The sequence below is a fragment of the Nyctibius grandis genome, chromosome 1, assembly GCF_013368605.1.
Source record: "Nyctibius grandis isolate bNycGra1 chromosome 1, bNycGra1.pri, whole genome shotgun sequence".
In the NCBI taxonomy this organism is placed as follows: domain Eukaryota; kingdom Metazoa; phylum Chordata; class Aves; order Nyctibiiformes; family Nyctibiidae; genus Nyctibius; species Nyctibius grandis.
Window position 1 is genome coordinate 8374799 of NC_090658.1, and position 14718 is coordinate 8389516.

Consider the following 14718-nt stretch of genomic DNA (forward strand, 5'->3'; position numbering starts at 1 on the left):
TAAGTTTGTAGGTATTAACATTTATGAAGATATAAAAACTGCAACTGTTCTTGAAGTATACTTAGACAGGAAAACAGACAGCTCAAAACACATTACAACAGTATTAAGTTAAATAAAACAACTACAATAACTTCCAATGCAAAAGGTATCTAACTCAGCACATTAAGTACTAATTCATAAGCCATAACCTATCTATTAGGATCACTTGAATAAACTTTCCTTAATACAGAACTCTATCAATTACCTCAGTTACTACCTTCCAGTGTGAAGTAAATGAATAAACGGGGGAAAAAAAAATTAAAAACTCAAAATACAGCACTAATCCAAAAAAACAAAGACAACCTAAAACAATGATGTGGCAAAACATCTCCATAAAAAAAACTTTAAATTGTGTACTATACATATAAATCTTATTTTACAGTTATTCCTTCTGTCTGTATATATATTTTTGAAAATTTACTTACAAAATAAAGCATCTAGTATGTATTTTACATATACCTAATAAATCACCCTTTGAAATAGAAACCTCCTCACTTTCTTTAACAAATAAATTTCATACCAGCCAGATTTACGCACAGAATAGAATATGTAAAATTGGATATCATATTTTTGACTGAAAATGCCTGTGGCATCTAGTATAAAATAAGCAGCACTTCTTGCAATATTTATCACTTACTCAAATTAAACTACATTATAACAAAGTAATCTGCAGAACAACTTTTCACTTGTAATGCAGCTGAGATTAGATTAGTAACACAGTAATAATCTTCCCCATTTCCATTACAATTTTTGTCTCTAAAGGTAATTGTTTTTCTAGAGGATATTTGAAAATTAAAGAATAAAAGAAAAGTTCCTGCAAAAGCAGAAACTATGCGAAGTGGGGATTCTGCCACTTATCCTACAATTGCATATATCTAATTTAAAGTACAACGCTACAACTACTTTATTCCATCCTGGAGGTTAAACCAGAAAATTAAAGAGATGAAGAATGCTCAGGCTTAGGCTGGAGTAAAGCAGACTGAATTGTTACTTCATTTTTAGTGTACTTTTTGCAGCACTGCCAGAAACCACCCATTTCTTTTGATTAGCAGCAAAACAATCTTGCATCCTGAGGGAAACTGGATGGGAGATGGCTGATGGATATAGTGTTTGCATCTATGGAAAATCAATTTAACCACAAAAATCAGAATTACATTAAAGGAACAAAGCTTATCTATTGATTTGTAAACATCCTACTACCAAAAGATATCAATTCCTATAGCTGAAAACTAATCCACCTGTGTGATGCATCCAGGAGTAAGTACACTAAACTGCACCTTGCCACTTGCGAGCGACACATCCCGGTGTCACAAAGATGACTCTAAAATTGCTTTATCTTCATTCTATTGCCACAAACCTCTGCTAGAAAAAGACAAAATGTGTATGCATTATTCCAGTATAAGTTAACTTTAAATTTTCATTTTGGGGGTCATCCCTGCACATGAAAGAATTGAAGCTGTGATATTATTCAAACTGGAAAAAAAACATTTTATCCAGTTATGATGGACTTACACTCAGAGCATTTGAAATGAGTATTGCATTTACACGTTTTCAGAGAGTTAACACTGATCTGAACCAGAGCACATAATCACATAACAGTATCTAGAAAAACAATAAGCAACATATACAATTCATATGCTTACTATATAGCGCCCAAGACATTGCGTACTGTGAAGTGTAAACTCAAACACAAGAGCGGTAAGTAGCCTGAAACATTTAACATACTATCACGTATCTTAAGATTTTCTTCTGCCTCAACATTCATAAAAACATTCTGAATTGAATTATTCAGGCCCCTGGGAGACTCACTGAATCAAAGTTTTATTTAGTTTGTGCAAGAGGACTTTAAAGTAAACACCAAAAAAAAAACCCAAGAAAAAGGAAAAGAGACCTTTTCTATTCCTTGGTATCTTTTCCAAACATCAGTCTTGTAGCTGACAACGTATTTTTTTCACTTATCACACAATGCAGCAATCTCTTGAGGGCTAAGAAAGCTGTCTATTTTTGTGGAACCTCCAGTTGTTTATAGCTGACTTTAGTCAAGCGCGATGCTTAGTGTAGAAAATCAGATTTTATGTTGAAGAGAATAGCAGTATCCACAACGAAATGATAAACCAGTATCGAAAATGCTTAACTAAAATCCACACAATGTAACTCTGTTGAAAAAGTGACCTCTATACAGGGTGTAGAAAGGTACTATTATCTTTTGATAATGGTTTAAAAGGAAAAGGATACAGAAGAGCTCTTCAATTTGGCTATAGGCTGTTTCTTTTTTTAAGTGTTTTTTCTAATCAAGCATCTGTTTGAAGGGCTTATGAACAAACAGTCAGATAACTAGTGGAATATTAAAAACCCAAATGACAAATGCTACCTCAAGAAAAACAAACTTCTTTGTTTCACCAATAATCACAGGTTTTAAAGCTCTAGTATGAGCAAATCAGATATCACCTTCAAAAATGGCAGTTCTGCCCTTTTTCCATACTGCACAGATTAAATGTATTAATCCCAGTGGATTTTTGCTCAGGCGAAAAATAAAACAAAAGATTTCTTCCTCTCCTTCCACACAGAATGATCTTTCCTTACCCGAATCACTTTCTCTGAGCCTCCCATACTTAGGTTGAATGTTATGCTACCAGATACCATATCTATAACTGATTACATTGCTTCTGCACCTAAAAGGGTTTGTCATCACATCAGGCTGTATTAAAGCCTCTGTGTATTTTCCAATAAGCTTAAAAACCACCAAATTTTACATGGATATATGGCGAGTCTATTTTACTTAGCCCTGAAATCTATAACAAAAAATTAAACATTACACCTGTTTGCTTTGAATACAAGTGTTCAGTACATCATCAGCTGAGAGAGACAGTTGGCAGGCTACTGCAACTATCAGTCTCCAAGTCTTGAACAAACATCGAGCTTGTTACTAATAGAGAAACAAAATGTTATAAGTTAATATTTTAAGGGAAAAAAGTTGTTAGATGGTACACGTTTTTCTAAGGGCAGAACATAAGGTTGGCTGAGCTTTCTAAATATGTAAAACAATTTATTTAAGTACTGTGATGGCTAATGCAAATACTATACTGCTGAGGATGGCGTAAGTATCCAAACACAACAGAAATTAATGAGTGAGCAAGAATCCTTTCAAAAGCAATACAGAGTTTCAGTTCTGGATAAACGACTTGAAACTCATAAAGAAACTCAAATACTGGGACACAAGAAGTCGCTCTCTCAACATCTAAGGTATAAAATGATTCACTTTTTGTGCATAAGTTCTAATAAACAAAAGCTACCACAACACTTACCGCTCTCGGTCTTGTTCGAGGGCTTTCTGCTCAGCTTCTAGACTAGCCTGCAGACCTGCCTGTTCGCTGCAGCTGTTGTTCAAGGTGGCAAGCTTCTGTTTCTGCTCTTCAATTTCAAAGTCTATTGTCGAACGACGTTGCAAAGCAGAGTGCCTCCTTTCTAACTTAGCAACAGCTTGCTCCAGCGCCTCTCTCTGCTGTTTTTCCCTCGATTCAAGGATTTCTTTTTCCTTTTTCCGAACCTTTTCTTCCTGACGAGCTACATTGGCTGTGAATTCAAAGGTTTCTTGAAGCTGCTGCAGCTGATTAGTGCTAGCTCTATACTGGGCAAGCTGATCATCTTTTTCTTCTATTTCTTTCTCTATTTGATAGAGAGTATTATCTAACCCTAACAAGCCCCTATCAAGGACTTCAGAAGCTCTTTGTTTTTCTTCCAGCAGAGCTGGCAAATGATTACTCTTCAGGTACTCAAGCTGGCGTACTTTAGATTGGAGCCTGTACTCCGTTGGCTTTATCTTGTCAACTTCTTCAGCCTTGAGTACAGCGTCCACAAAGTTTTCATCATCTCTCTTGAGATTCACACGTTCTTCATGGGCAAATTTTAAGTGTTCCAGAGCTTTTTTTTCATCTGCTATTTCCTTTTCTAGGTGATCCATTTGTTGAACTAAATCTTTTTCCAAAATAGTCAACTGTTCCAGTTGTTTCCTTTTAAACTCTATGAAATCATGCTGTGCTTTTTCTAACTCTTCACGGTTTTCATCACCTTCAGATCGGGCTTCCTTAACTTTCAAAAGAGATTCTCTAATATCTTCAAGATCTCTTTTGTCTTCTTCAACTCTTTGTACATCCCCCCTCTTCAGGAGCTCTATCATGACCTGCTTCTCTCGAAGCTGTTCTTCTAGATGAGCCACCAGCATCACCTGCTCCCTTTCTTGTTCTTCAAGCCTCTTTTTTTCTGATTCCAGCTTAATATACTGTTCATCTTTTTCCTTTTTAAGTTTTTCTAGCTCACGGAAAATCTGCATCTTCTCTGCTTTTTCATTATGATTAAGTTCTTGTAGTCGCTGCAACTCCTCTTTGACCCGGGCAAAAATTTCTTCCTGCTGCTTTTTCTTTTGAAGCTCTATCTCCTGTTGTTCCCGTAATCTCTCTTCTTCAAATTTTTCTTTTTCAGCCAGCAAATCCTTTAACCTGCTCTCAATGTGAACACTTCTCCGTTTCAGACTCTCTTCCTGTTTTCGAATTTGCAGCTGTACTATTTCTGTTTCTTTGCGCTGTGACTCTACTTCTTGCTGCATTCTTACAAGTTCTGCTTTGTCAGATCTTTGTTTTTCTTCCATCTCTTCTATTTGTTTCCTACAGTAAAATATTTACATGCAATATTTCAAACTTTTCTTTTTTTCCAAAAGACAACCTATCCCTTAGAAGTTAAAAAGATCTGGACAAGGATTTTGCAGTATATATAATGGTTTCTTTTTTAAATAGTTTTGTTTTGCCACAAATTAAGATCTTACATTCTTTGAAGTGACTCAGTGTGAAAGACAAATGGCAAAGCTATTCATATAGTTTATTTCAACATAAAAAGTTTTGGATAAATGAAAATATAGGAATACATCTTATATAGCATTTACGTTAGTAGAAAATTAGCCTGTATTAGTTGTGTGAAATCCAATAAAAATACTGATAGAACACATCAGTGCACACAGTGAAGAGTAAATATATATATTTTTCATACATTCATACATTATACATACATTCTCATATACACAAACTTGTATAAAAGGACTTGATTAGAAATTTGCCTCACCAAATTTAGGCCAGCAGATGAATTAAAACAATGTCTTCTCTTTAGGTGAGCCCAACTGAATTACTGATAAACCGGATTATAAGATTAGGAATAGATGTACTTGAGAGAGACATTAAGACAAATTATTATGTCCCATGCAATCTCTCTTTTAAAGGTTCTAGGGAATTCCAGATGTGGACAAAGACATGAAGGTTACCATTATCCCCATAATACAATCATCTGAATACATGTAGAGGCAACCTGCAAGTCGGATGGTTATTTTGCAAGAAGTTAAAGTCAGATAAAGCACAAGCCAAGCAACTTGAGCGCAATCTGAATTCAAATCCTATCAACATAACAAAGAGGATAAATATCAGTGATTCTGTTGCATTATTTTCTGAATAACATCTTCTAATGCTTCAGAGTTTCGGGATTTTTCTGAGTTGACTTAACTTAGTCCAACTATATAAACAGCTCTGTCAAAATGGAGCAAGGAGTCTAAAGCTGAGATGGCAGAAAGTGTCTTTCAGTTTATGAATTTAATCAATGCTGTGATTTGCAACAAGGTGAGAGCTATTACTTCTAAAATCTTGGCAGGTATGATGTGCTAGAACAGTCAGCTCAGTTTGCCAGCCGACAACAATACTTTCTTTTGTACTTCAAACTGATTTCAAAATAATGCTCTGATAAGCATGATCGGTATGCCCATACCAGCACCACAGTTTTATTCAAGAGAAGCAGAGTTCATAACGTGAGTTTTTCCAATCGAGATTGAATCCAAAGGCAATTAAACAATAAAAAAGATCTGAATAAAAAAATGTAATTTGCTACCTTTTAAAATAATACCATGAAAATTTAGAGCAAGAGTAACATATTAGATTTGTATAATCTATCCTACTCGTACCTTTGTGTTTGGTATTTTCTTTGCTAAAGATCACAGTTAGCTACAATTCAGTTTGTCTATCTGTTACTAACCAATAAGAACGAACAGTTCAAGAAAATAACTAAAATCTTCATAGAAGACAAAACAAAATAAAATTGTTTATATCAGATACTCTGCTTGCTGAGTACCAACGTGATTCCAAATTCATGATTTAAATGAGTCCACAACATGTATATATGTTGTATATACAGATACACATAAAGACCACAGAGAATAATGTTACCTTTTACTTTCTAATTTTTCAAGCTCCTCTCGTTGTTGCCTCTCAAATTCTAGCCTGATTTTAAAAAAAAAAAAAAAGGTTATTTCCTGAATATCACAAAAAATAGGAAGATACAATGCAGTTCAGTGTCTGTTTAGAAGATTATAACAATGGTACAAATCAAAAACTTTTATGAAACTATTTCTACAATAACAGAAAATATATCCTTCATTAGGATTACAAATTAGATATCATGCTGTCTGATACAAGTACAAACAGAAAAGTAAATGAATTTCTGGGGGAAAAAAAACTATTTAAAAAGTGAAGTTAAACAAGACAGATAAATGATTAGCATAGTCTTTGCAAGTTAACTACATGCAGACATGGCAATCAATACATAGAAATTGAATTTCTCTACCTTAGACAGATCGGTCCTTTTACAGGGAAAAGACTGCCATGGGAGGCAGGGGGAGACAGAGCAATCAATTAAGAAAGGAATTGATAGAAAAAACATATTAGCGGTACAGCATATTTTAAAGTCAACAACAATTTGTTTTATTAGAGGTTAAATTGGTTAGATTCATAGAACATTCATCACATTACTACTCAAAAGTAAAATTTAAATAATTGTTCTTTCTAAACATGTTTTTCATATGCCAATGATAGCTAATCAATGCTCATCAACCTATGGTTTATTAACTTGGCCACTTCAGAAAAGGGAAAGAGATACAAAACTCTGCTACGGCATGCTCGTAGTTCTTCCTTTTCCTCCCAAGAAAAAAAAAACACCACACAAAACAAACGCAGGATTAAAAAACCTCAAATTCCTGGTAACATTCAAGAACAGAACACAATTCAAACTAATTTATCTAAAATATTTTGAGATTTTAATCTATTTAGTTTGATAAGATTCTGAATAATTACAGGAGAGTATTTTATGTCATTTTTAATATCAGCTCTTATTACAGTTTTACAGAACTGTAACTTCCTTCAAAGACTTACGTTTTTTAAGGAACTTTTTCAAAATAAAGTTTTTCTAGGCTTATTTAAAGCATAGAGAACCTATATATGGACTGAAATATTCAACCAAATACACAGTTATTTCAGGTCTGCTACAGCTTAATGAGTTTGCAGGTTAGCCAGATAGTTCATAAACACTGAAAAAATGCAAGACTGCATCACAAGTTAACTTCAAGTATGTGCAGTTTAAGATGTCACAACTGCAATTATATAGAAAGTTTTTTTAAAAATAAAGTACATCTAATATTTCTTTCTAAAATCATACAAATGTCTCTGACAAAAAGGAATTGTCCTCGGAAACATGCACAAAATATACCAATAATCTAACCTTTCTAAAGTAGTTTAAAAGAACTTTGATTCCTGCACACTCAAGAAGCAACTTTCTAACCACTGCAATACTGAAAAAAGACTAGTTTATCAAATTCAATATTTCCCTATTCCTCTCAAATTCATTTTAAAAAAATACCTTCTACAATGCCTAAGAGATTAGCAAATATAGATTTTTCTACACGACTCCAGACATTTGGAGCCTTCATGTAAATATCTCACCAAGAGCCCCTTCACATGTGTATTAAGATTATGTCTAGGACGGGCAGTTCTGGACACTATCTCAACATTACAGCACAAGGAGAGATGACAACAACTTAGTATTTTTATCATAATTTCTGTGGCAGCAACACAAAATCCACAACATTATGCAAAGAGAATAAAAAGCAATCTTAAGGGACCTTCAGAAAGCAAAAGCTTAATTTAATGTTTACCATGCACCTTCCCCCCACCCCCCTTTTTTTTTTTTAAAGCTATACCTCAAAAGCTCTTGCTTTGGCTATGGTCTACCTCTGTAATTCATAGCTCTTAGTTATCACTCCTTACGTAGGGCTTGGCTGACAAATGCCACTATATTTATCATTACTTCAGTCCAAAGTAATACAGTCGCTAGGGAATATAGCTCTGGTCTGTGGAAATGCAGACGTCTGTTGGGCGCTGTCAGATGTGGACCATCTTTGCTTAGACAGCTGGCAAAGATGATTTACAAGTATTCCCATGCTTGGTTAAGCCATAATGAAGTCAAATGTTTCAGATCAGCTAACATAATGTGCAAAAACCCAGAGCAAAAATCTTTTGATATTTTGACTGTCCTATAAAACACATAATTTGGCAAACATATTTTATATATGCATAAAAATGGTAACTAGCTTTTGATTGAGATCTGATACAAGGAAAATGAGCCATCATAGCAATCAGTCTCATATAAAAACAGGTCAGTGGTGAAAACTGTGCTTTTCTCTGAGGAAGTGTCTCTAATACCTTCAACAGTGGTGTCAGGACAATCAGTTTACACTGAAATGAAGCTGGTAGTGCTTAAAAGGTTGTTCAGGAAGGGAGAATGAACTGTGCAGAAGTGGTTCTTTCTTCAGTGAAATATTTCTCAAAGCCAAATATGGATCAACATCAACACCCCAATCAACAGCTTCCAAACGCTACACCTAACTGTTTTCAAAAAGCACATTTAATGCATTTTAGACAAGTAAATACTCCTGTGAAGAGGAGAGCTAACGCAGCCCGGTGTTTTGCTGCTACATAGATTCAGTAGTGCCTAAGAAGGTCTGAGCTCCACTGCAAGCTCTCCTACCATGGGGTTATGCACAATGCCTCTGTTCTCTATCAAAGGTGCTCACACTGCAGCATTTCTTTCTGCAGGGGTAATAATGACACCTGTTTTCCTTAGCTGGCTGCCCATTTTCTCAATATATTTAGGAATTCACCACTTTTGAAACCATTACCTCAGCAGTATTTTCCTCAAACTGGTCAGGAGTTCAAAGTTATTTCAGGACAGGAGAGCATCTGGGGAGGCAGGACAGGCTATCAATGACTGCAGAAACCTTGTTTCTTTAAGAAGCTAGTCAAAAAAAATCTCAGCATCACGAAAAAAAACACTGGCTATAACAAATCACTGCCAGTTTTACAAAGCACAGATGCAAGGCTGTTGTTTTCAGTTTAGTCTATCTATAATAAAAATCTTTTTCACATAACCTCTAGTCTCTTTATTAATGTGAGCACTATTGTGAATAGGAAAAAATATTAGCTTGAAATTAAAAAGAAAGAAACACACAGATATTAAAGACCAGAATCCACTCTTACTTCTTTTGTAAATCTACCACAAAGGAACTTAATCTGATCAGTATTGAATTAAATAGTCACCATTTTCCTGGAAAATGTGGCAAATCTAGTGATAAGAGCAGCGTAGATAAGCTGCAGAGAAAGGAAGTCAGTTCTACTAGCACAGTACTACAATAGCTTCATTTACACAGTACAAAAGTGCGATCTGGTACTACATCTATTAGGAAAGACTGAGCACTGTCAGGACTACAAAGATGTCACAATGCCACTCAGTAGCCCAATTTATGAGATTAATCTTAAACAAAAAAAAAAAAGCACAAAAAACAAAAACGCCCATGCTAAATCCATGACAAGACCAAGGTTTCTCATGAGTGGGTTTAGAGTCACAGTATAATGTAGCTTACAAAAGGTCCACAAATGAAATCTTCAGCATAGATCTATGTGCAAAATTCTATTTTATCCAAAGCTTATTATCTGAAGCAGTGTTGCATGACAACAGATTAAAGACAAAGACTGGGAACAAGCAGAACAAAGAATTTTGCATGTTAAGCCAAAATTTTATGCAACTATCTCCGCATACGGGAAATCAACAGCCAAACAAAAACCATGCACACAACAAAAGCCACACACAAAGACCACCCATCTGAAAACACAATTAAAGATAACACTGATTTTCACATGGGAAAGATACAGATACAGTAAGCAAGACCCATCATTTATCTGCTTTCACAACAACTGAAGGTAATACCCCACAGGCTCTTCTGCCATTGATTGCTAAAGATGCTAGATCTTACAAGCTGTTTATTGCAGCCTACAGAAATTGCAAGCTTAGCTGCCAGCCTTTAGGTTATCAATACTGAAACTGGAAGAAAAGGTGGTCTTGAAAGTGCTAAATTAACGATAGACAGAATGCTAGTAAGCTACAGAAGTTGCATAAAAAACCCCAGAGGGCCAGCTACTGAATCTAGGTCTACACTGTTGGTGGGCAGTATACCATTATGTTACGAGAAACTGATACTACAATCTCTTGTAATAAAGGGTCATACCAAAGGACCACATCCTACATTGTTCCTGATGGGAAAAAAAAAAAATCCAAACCACATTTAGTGTAGGACATTCTTCTCCATCTGCACTTTTCCAGGAAGCAAGATGCTTGCCCCCACCTAACGCCTTGGGTACAACTACCCTGCCTTTGACACCCAGAGATCAGATTTATTGAATGTTTTACCCAGGCTGAACACAATCACCACTCAGAAGAATAACCACTGCAGCACTCTACTTGCTAAGCAGCATTCCTAGCTGGAAGTACAGAGCTCAAGCATTCTGCAAGCCGTCCAACTCTTTACAAATACCACGTCATTGGCTTCAAATTGTTACTAAGGCCTAAATGCTTGGGCTCTGCTTTATTCAAAACATATTCTTTTCTTTAATTTGCATTTACCCCAGTCCCCTGTTCCCCTTAAAGTAACACTGTCTGCAGAATTACCTCTTTGGGACAAGCTCAACACATGATCAGAAAAACCCCAGTGCTGTCATGAAGGAGGAGATGGAAAGAAAACAGTGTTAGCATCAACATAAATAAATTTGAAATTGTCATGGAACCACAGTCTAAGCTGAAAAGCTGCTGTTGCCAAATTGCTTTCCATAAAGATGCATCAATTATGGAAGATGCTTTCTTCTACTGATTTGTGAGACCTAGGCTCAGTTAGACTGCAGTGCAAACTTCAAAGCCAACCTTGTCTTTGCAGCAGTCATAAAAGCAGTAAAACCAGTTATATTTCAGGGTTTTGTTTCATTTTTTGGGGGGTGTTTTGTTGGGGTTTTGTTTGTTTGTTTGTTTGGGTTTTTTTAAATTGCTGATCTATTAGGTCAACACCTACCTCTGCACTGTGTGTGCAACACACAGTATTATGTGGTATTATTAGGTATTATTAGGTACAGCATCTATTGTTTTAAACATAGGTAAAGCATCTAAAGATAGACCACAGAGACGGTCTCCCACAGCATCCTCGCAGCTAAACTGGGGAAGTGTGGTCTGGATGATCGGGTAGTGAGGTGGATTGTGAACTGGCTGAAGGAAAGAAGCCAGAGAGTAGTGGTCAGTGGGACAGAGTCCAGTTGGAGGTCTGTGTCTAGCGGAGTCCCTCAAGGGTTGGTTCTGGGACCAGTTCTATTCAATATATTCATTAATGACTTGGATGAGGGATTAGAGTGCGCTGTCAGCAAGTTCGCTGATGACACAAAACTGGGAGGAGTGGCTGACGCGCCGGAAGGCTGCGCAGCCATTCAGAGAGACCTGGACAGGCTGGAGAGTTGGGCGGGGAGAAATTTAATGAAATATAACAAGGGCAAGTGTAGAGTCCTGCATCTGGGCAAGAACAACCCCATGTATCAGTACAAGTTGGGGGCAGACCTGTTGGAGACCAGCGTAGGGGAAAGGGACCTGGGGATCCTAGTGGACAACAAGATGACCATGAGCCAGCAGTGTGCCCTTGTGGCCAAGAAGGCCAATGGCATCCTGGGGTGTATTAGAAGGGGTGTGGTCAGCAGGTCGAGAGAGGTTCTCCTCCCCCTCTACTCTGCCCTGGTGAGGCCGCATCTGGAATATTGTGTCCAGTTCTGGGCCCCTCAGTTCAAGAAGGACAGGGAACTGCTAGAGAGAGTCCAGCGCAGAGCCACGAAGATGATTAAGGGGGTGGAACATCTCCCTTATGAGGAGAGGCTGAGGGAGCTGGGTCTCTTTAGCTTAGAGAAGAGGAGACTGAGGGGTGACCTCATTAATGTTTATAAATATGTAAAGGGCAAGTGTCAAGAGGATGGAGCCAGGCTCTTCTCAGTGACATCCCTTGACAGGACAAGGGGCAATGGGTGCAAGCTGGAACACAGGAGGTTCCACTTAAATTTGAGGAAAAACTTCTTTACGGTGAGGGTGACTGAACACTGGAACAGGCTGCCCAGAGAGGTTGTGGAGTCTCCTTCTCTGGAGACATTCAAAACCCGCCTGGACGCGTTCCTGTGTGATATGGTCTAGGTAATCCTGCTCCGGCAGGGGGATTGGACTAGATGATCTTTCGAGGTCCCTTCCAATCCCTAACATTCTGTGATTCTGTGATTCTGTGATAGGGGTAAGAATTAAAATTATGAATACGCAACCATGAGCTTCCTTGCTTAAAAAAACATATATGCATAACAGTGACTATGGAAGAACCTCAGATAGGTTTTATTGCTCAACAAACAAGTGACAGACATGCAGACCTGCATTCCTCCTGTAAGGTGAGCATTAAGCATAATCCTTTCTTGTGTTTACAAATTAAGCAGGACAAAATATCTATTCCTGCAAGCCAGTTCACAAAGATTAATTGAATGCAGACTAACAGGAGAATATCAATAATTAACCCTACGCTCATAGTTTATAGTCTAGTAAAACACAGGCATGAAAGCGTTCAGGAATATGAAGAGTATTTCACCTCATCTTATCCTCTATTTCAACAGCAACAGTGCTCTCATAATCACACCCAAGAAAGGAAAATAAAAGTTACAAGAAGTGTTAGATGGGAAAAATGGTAGTGTTTCTAAAAATCGTTGCATACATTGAAAACTTAATTATATTATTGACAGTGCTTCATTTTCAGGAAAGCAAGGCGAGATGTTTGAAGAACTGATAAGGAAAAAAAGAGCTATATTCCACAAAATATATTAGGGGAAAAAAGAAGAATTTGCTGCAGTCTACTTCATCATAGAGACAATCAAGTAACTCTCCAGACTTTTGGGGGGGTTTTTGGGGGTTGTGTTTGGTTTGGGTTTTGTTTGTAGTTTTTTGGTTTGTTTTTTTTTTTTTTTTACTAAGGGTCATGGGGAAAAATCCTCTCTATAAGACGCAATCTGGCATTATGTGAAGTCCGTATGAACTCCTTGGGCACGGAATCATTCTTAACCCTACCTTCAACTGGGTCTTGCCCATGTCATTATATTTTGCTGCAAATCTGAAATACTAAAAACCAGAGGTAACAAAGAACAGCCAGGAACTTTCCCCAGCCCACAACAAATACAATACTAGCAACTGTCACTAGAAGTTTTTAGATCAAACTATCTGAAAAGCTATAATAAAATATACATATACTTTTTTGACCTTCTCTTTCATCTCTGACAAAAAGATGTAATTTATGAGCAACTAGCTCACTATCTCGAGATGTCTGTAGGTAGCTCAGTAGCAGAAGAGTAACAGTCACATTTGAAGCAGTGCTATTACACATATTCACTGTATTTAAGGCATTGTTTAACTTGAAGTTATTATTACCTGTCCAATCTTCCCAATTTCTAATGGATAAAGAGCAACCCCACAGTAGAACTCAGGAATAAAGCTGCACTATCCAAGCTTGTAATTCAATTTACAGCCAATTTTTCAAAAGCACACAGGTGATTAAAATGCCTCATCTCACACTCAATTCAAAACACAGGCACTAGCTATTGAAAAATAAAAAAAAAAAATCAGAACAGAACACCATCAATTCTCTGTGTCATTTTAAGAACACTGCTAAAAACATTAAAAACAGCTTCTCTACAATAAGCAGTCTATGTCACTGTAACTGGAGAATAAAACTGTTTTCCACATCCTAACTTGGCCACCTACTAGGAGGTATATAGATGAGAACATAAGACATTCATTTCCCAGCCTTTTTATGCTTGTATTGGTATTATACGAAATCGAGAAACCTTAATTTTCAGTTTACAATGCACTCTTCTCAAGAAAAATGGTTAACTTGTAATTCTGAAGAAAGCATAAACGTAAAATCTGCCACGTTATTATTGTGCTGAACTGCCTTGGTTATAATGCAAATGTTGTCTCCCAGACTCCAGTTACTACAGCGTTCTTTGTATTAGGTCTATCAGTTGCATTTAAGTAGAGAAGTCCCAGGTAAAAGGAAGTTTTAAGCAGGATGGAAAGTTCCTCAGTGTCCCCTCACCCCATTTGCTAGCATGGACTAGTTCAAATAACATTTCTGAAAAGTTCTGGCTTCATTCAGAAGCCCATTAATTAACAAGCATATACTATTAACCTGAGAACAAAGTATTTTCTGTTACTGCCATTTGGAACATTCAATCTACTAAAATGAAGAACGGGTGCAACTTTAAGAACCGCATATTAGAATATACTCACCCTGGATTATAAAGCATAACCGCTGACAGGTTCTCACAAGATTTTGAAAGATCTGTCATAGACAAGCTGAAGGAAGATAGCAGCCCACTCTAACAACAGACCATAAAGAGAAATGTATTAGACACTGATGTGCTTACAAACTCT

The 14718-nt window shown here is 36.8% G+C and overlaps 1 protein-coding gene across 4 annotated transcripts in view; it reads right to left on the minus strand.

The window, feature by feature from the left end:
* The window catches only part of KIF16B (kinesin family member 16B), a 144090-nt gene that overhangs the window by 56666 nt on the left and 72706 nt on the right, over window positions 1-14718 (minus strand). For 2 of the 4 annotated variants that reach the window (XM_068395220.1, XM_068395244.1), the window contains exons 17-20: window positions 14575-14663; window positions 6694-6726; window positions 6297-6350; window positions 3345-4700 (exon numbers count right to left, since the gene is read on the minus strand). In XM_068395220.1, coding sequence (XP_068251321.1) covers window positions 3345-4700; window positions 6297-6350; window positions 6694-6726; window positions 14575-14663 — 1532 coding nt within the window. The remainder of the gene's footprint in view (window positions 1-3344; window positions 4701-6296; window positions 6351-6693; window positions 6727-14574; window positions 14664-14718) is intronic. The other 2 variants (XM_068395235.1, XM_068395227.1) reach the window with 1 other exon arrangement.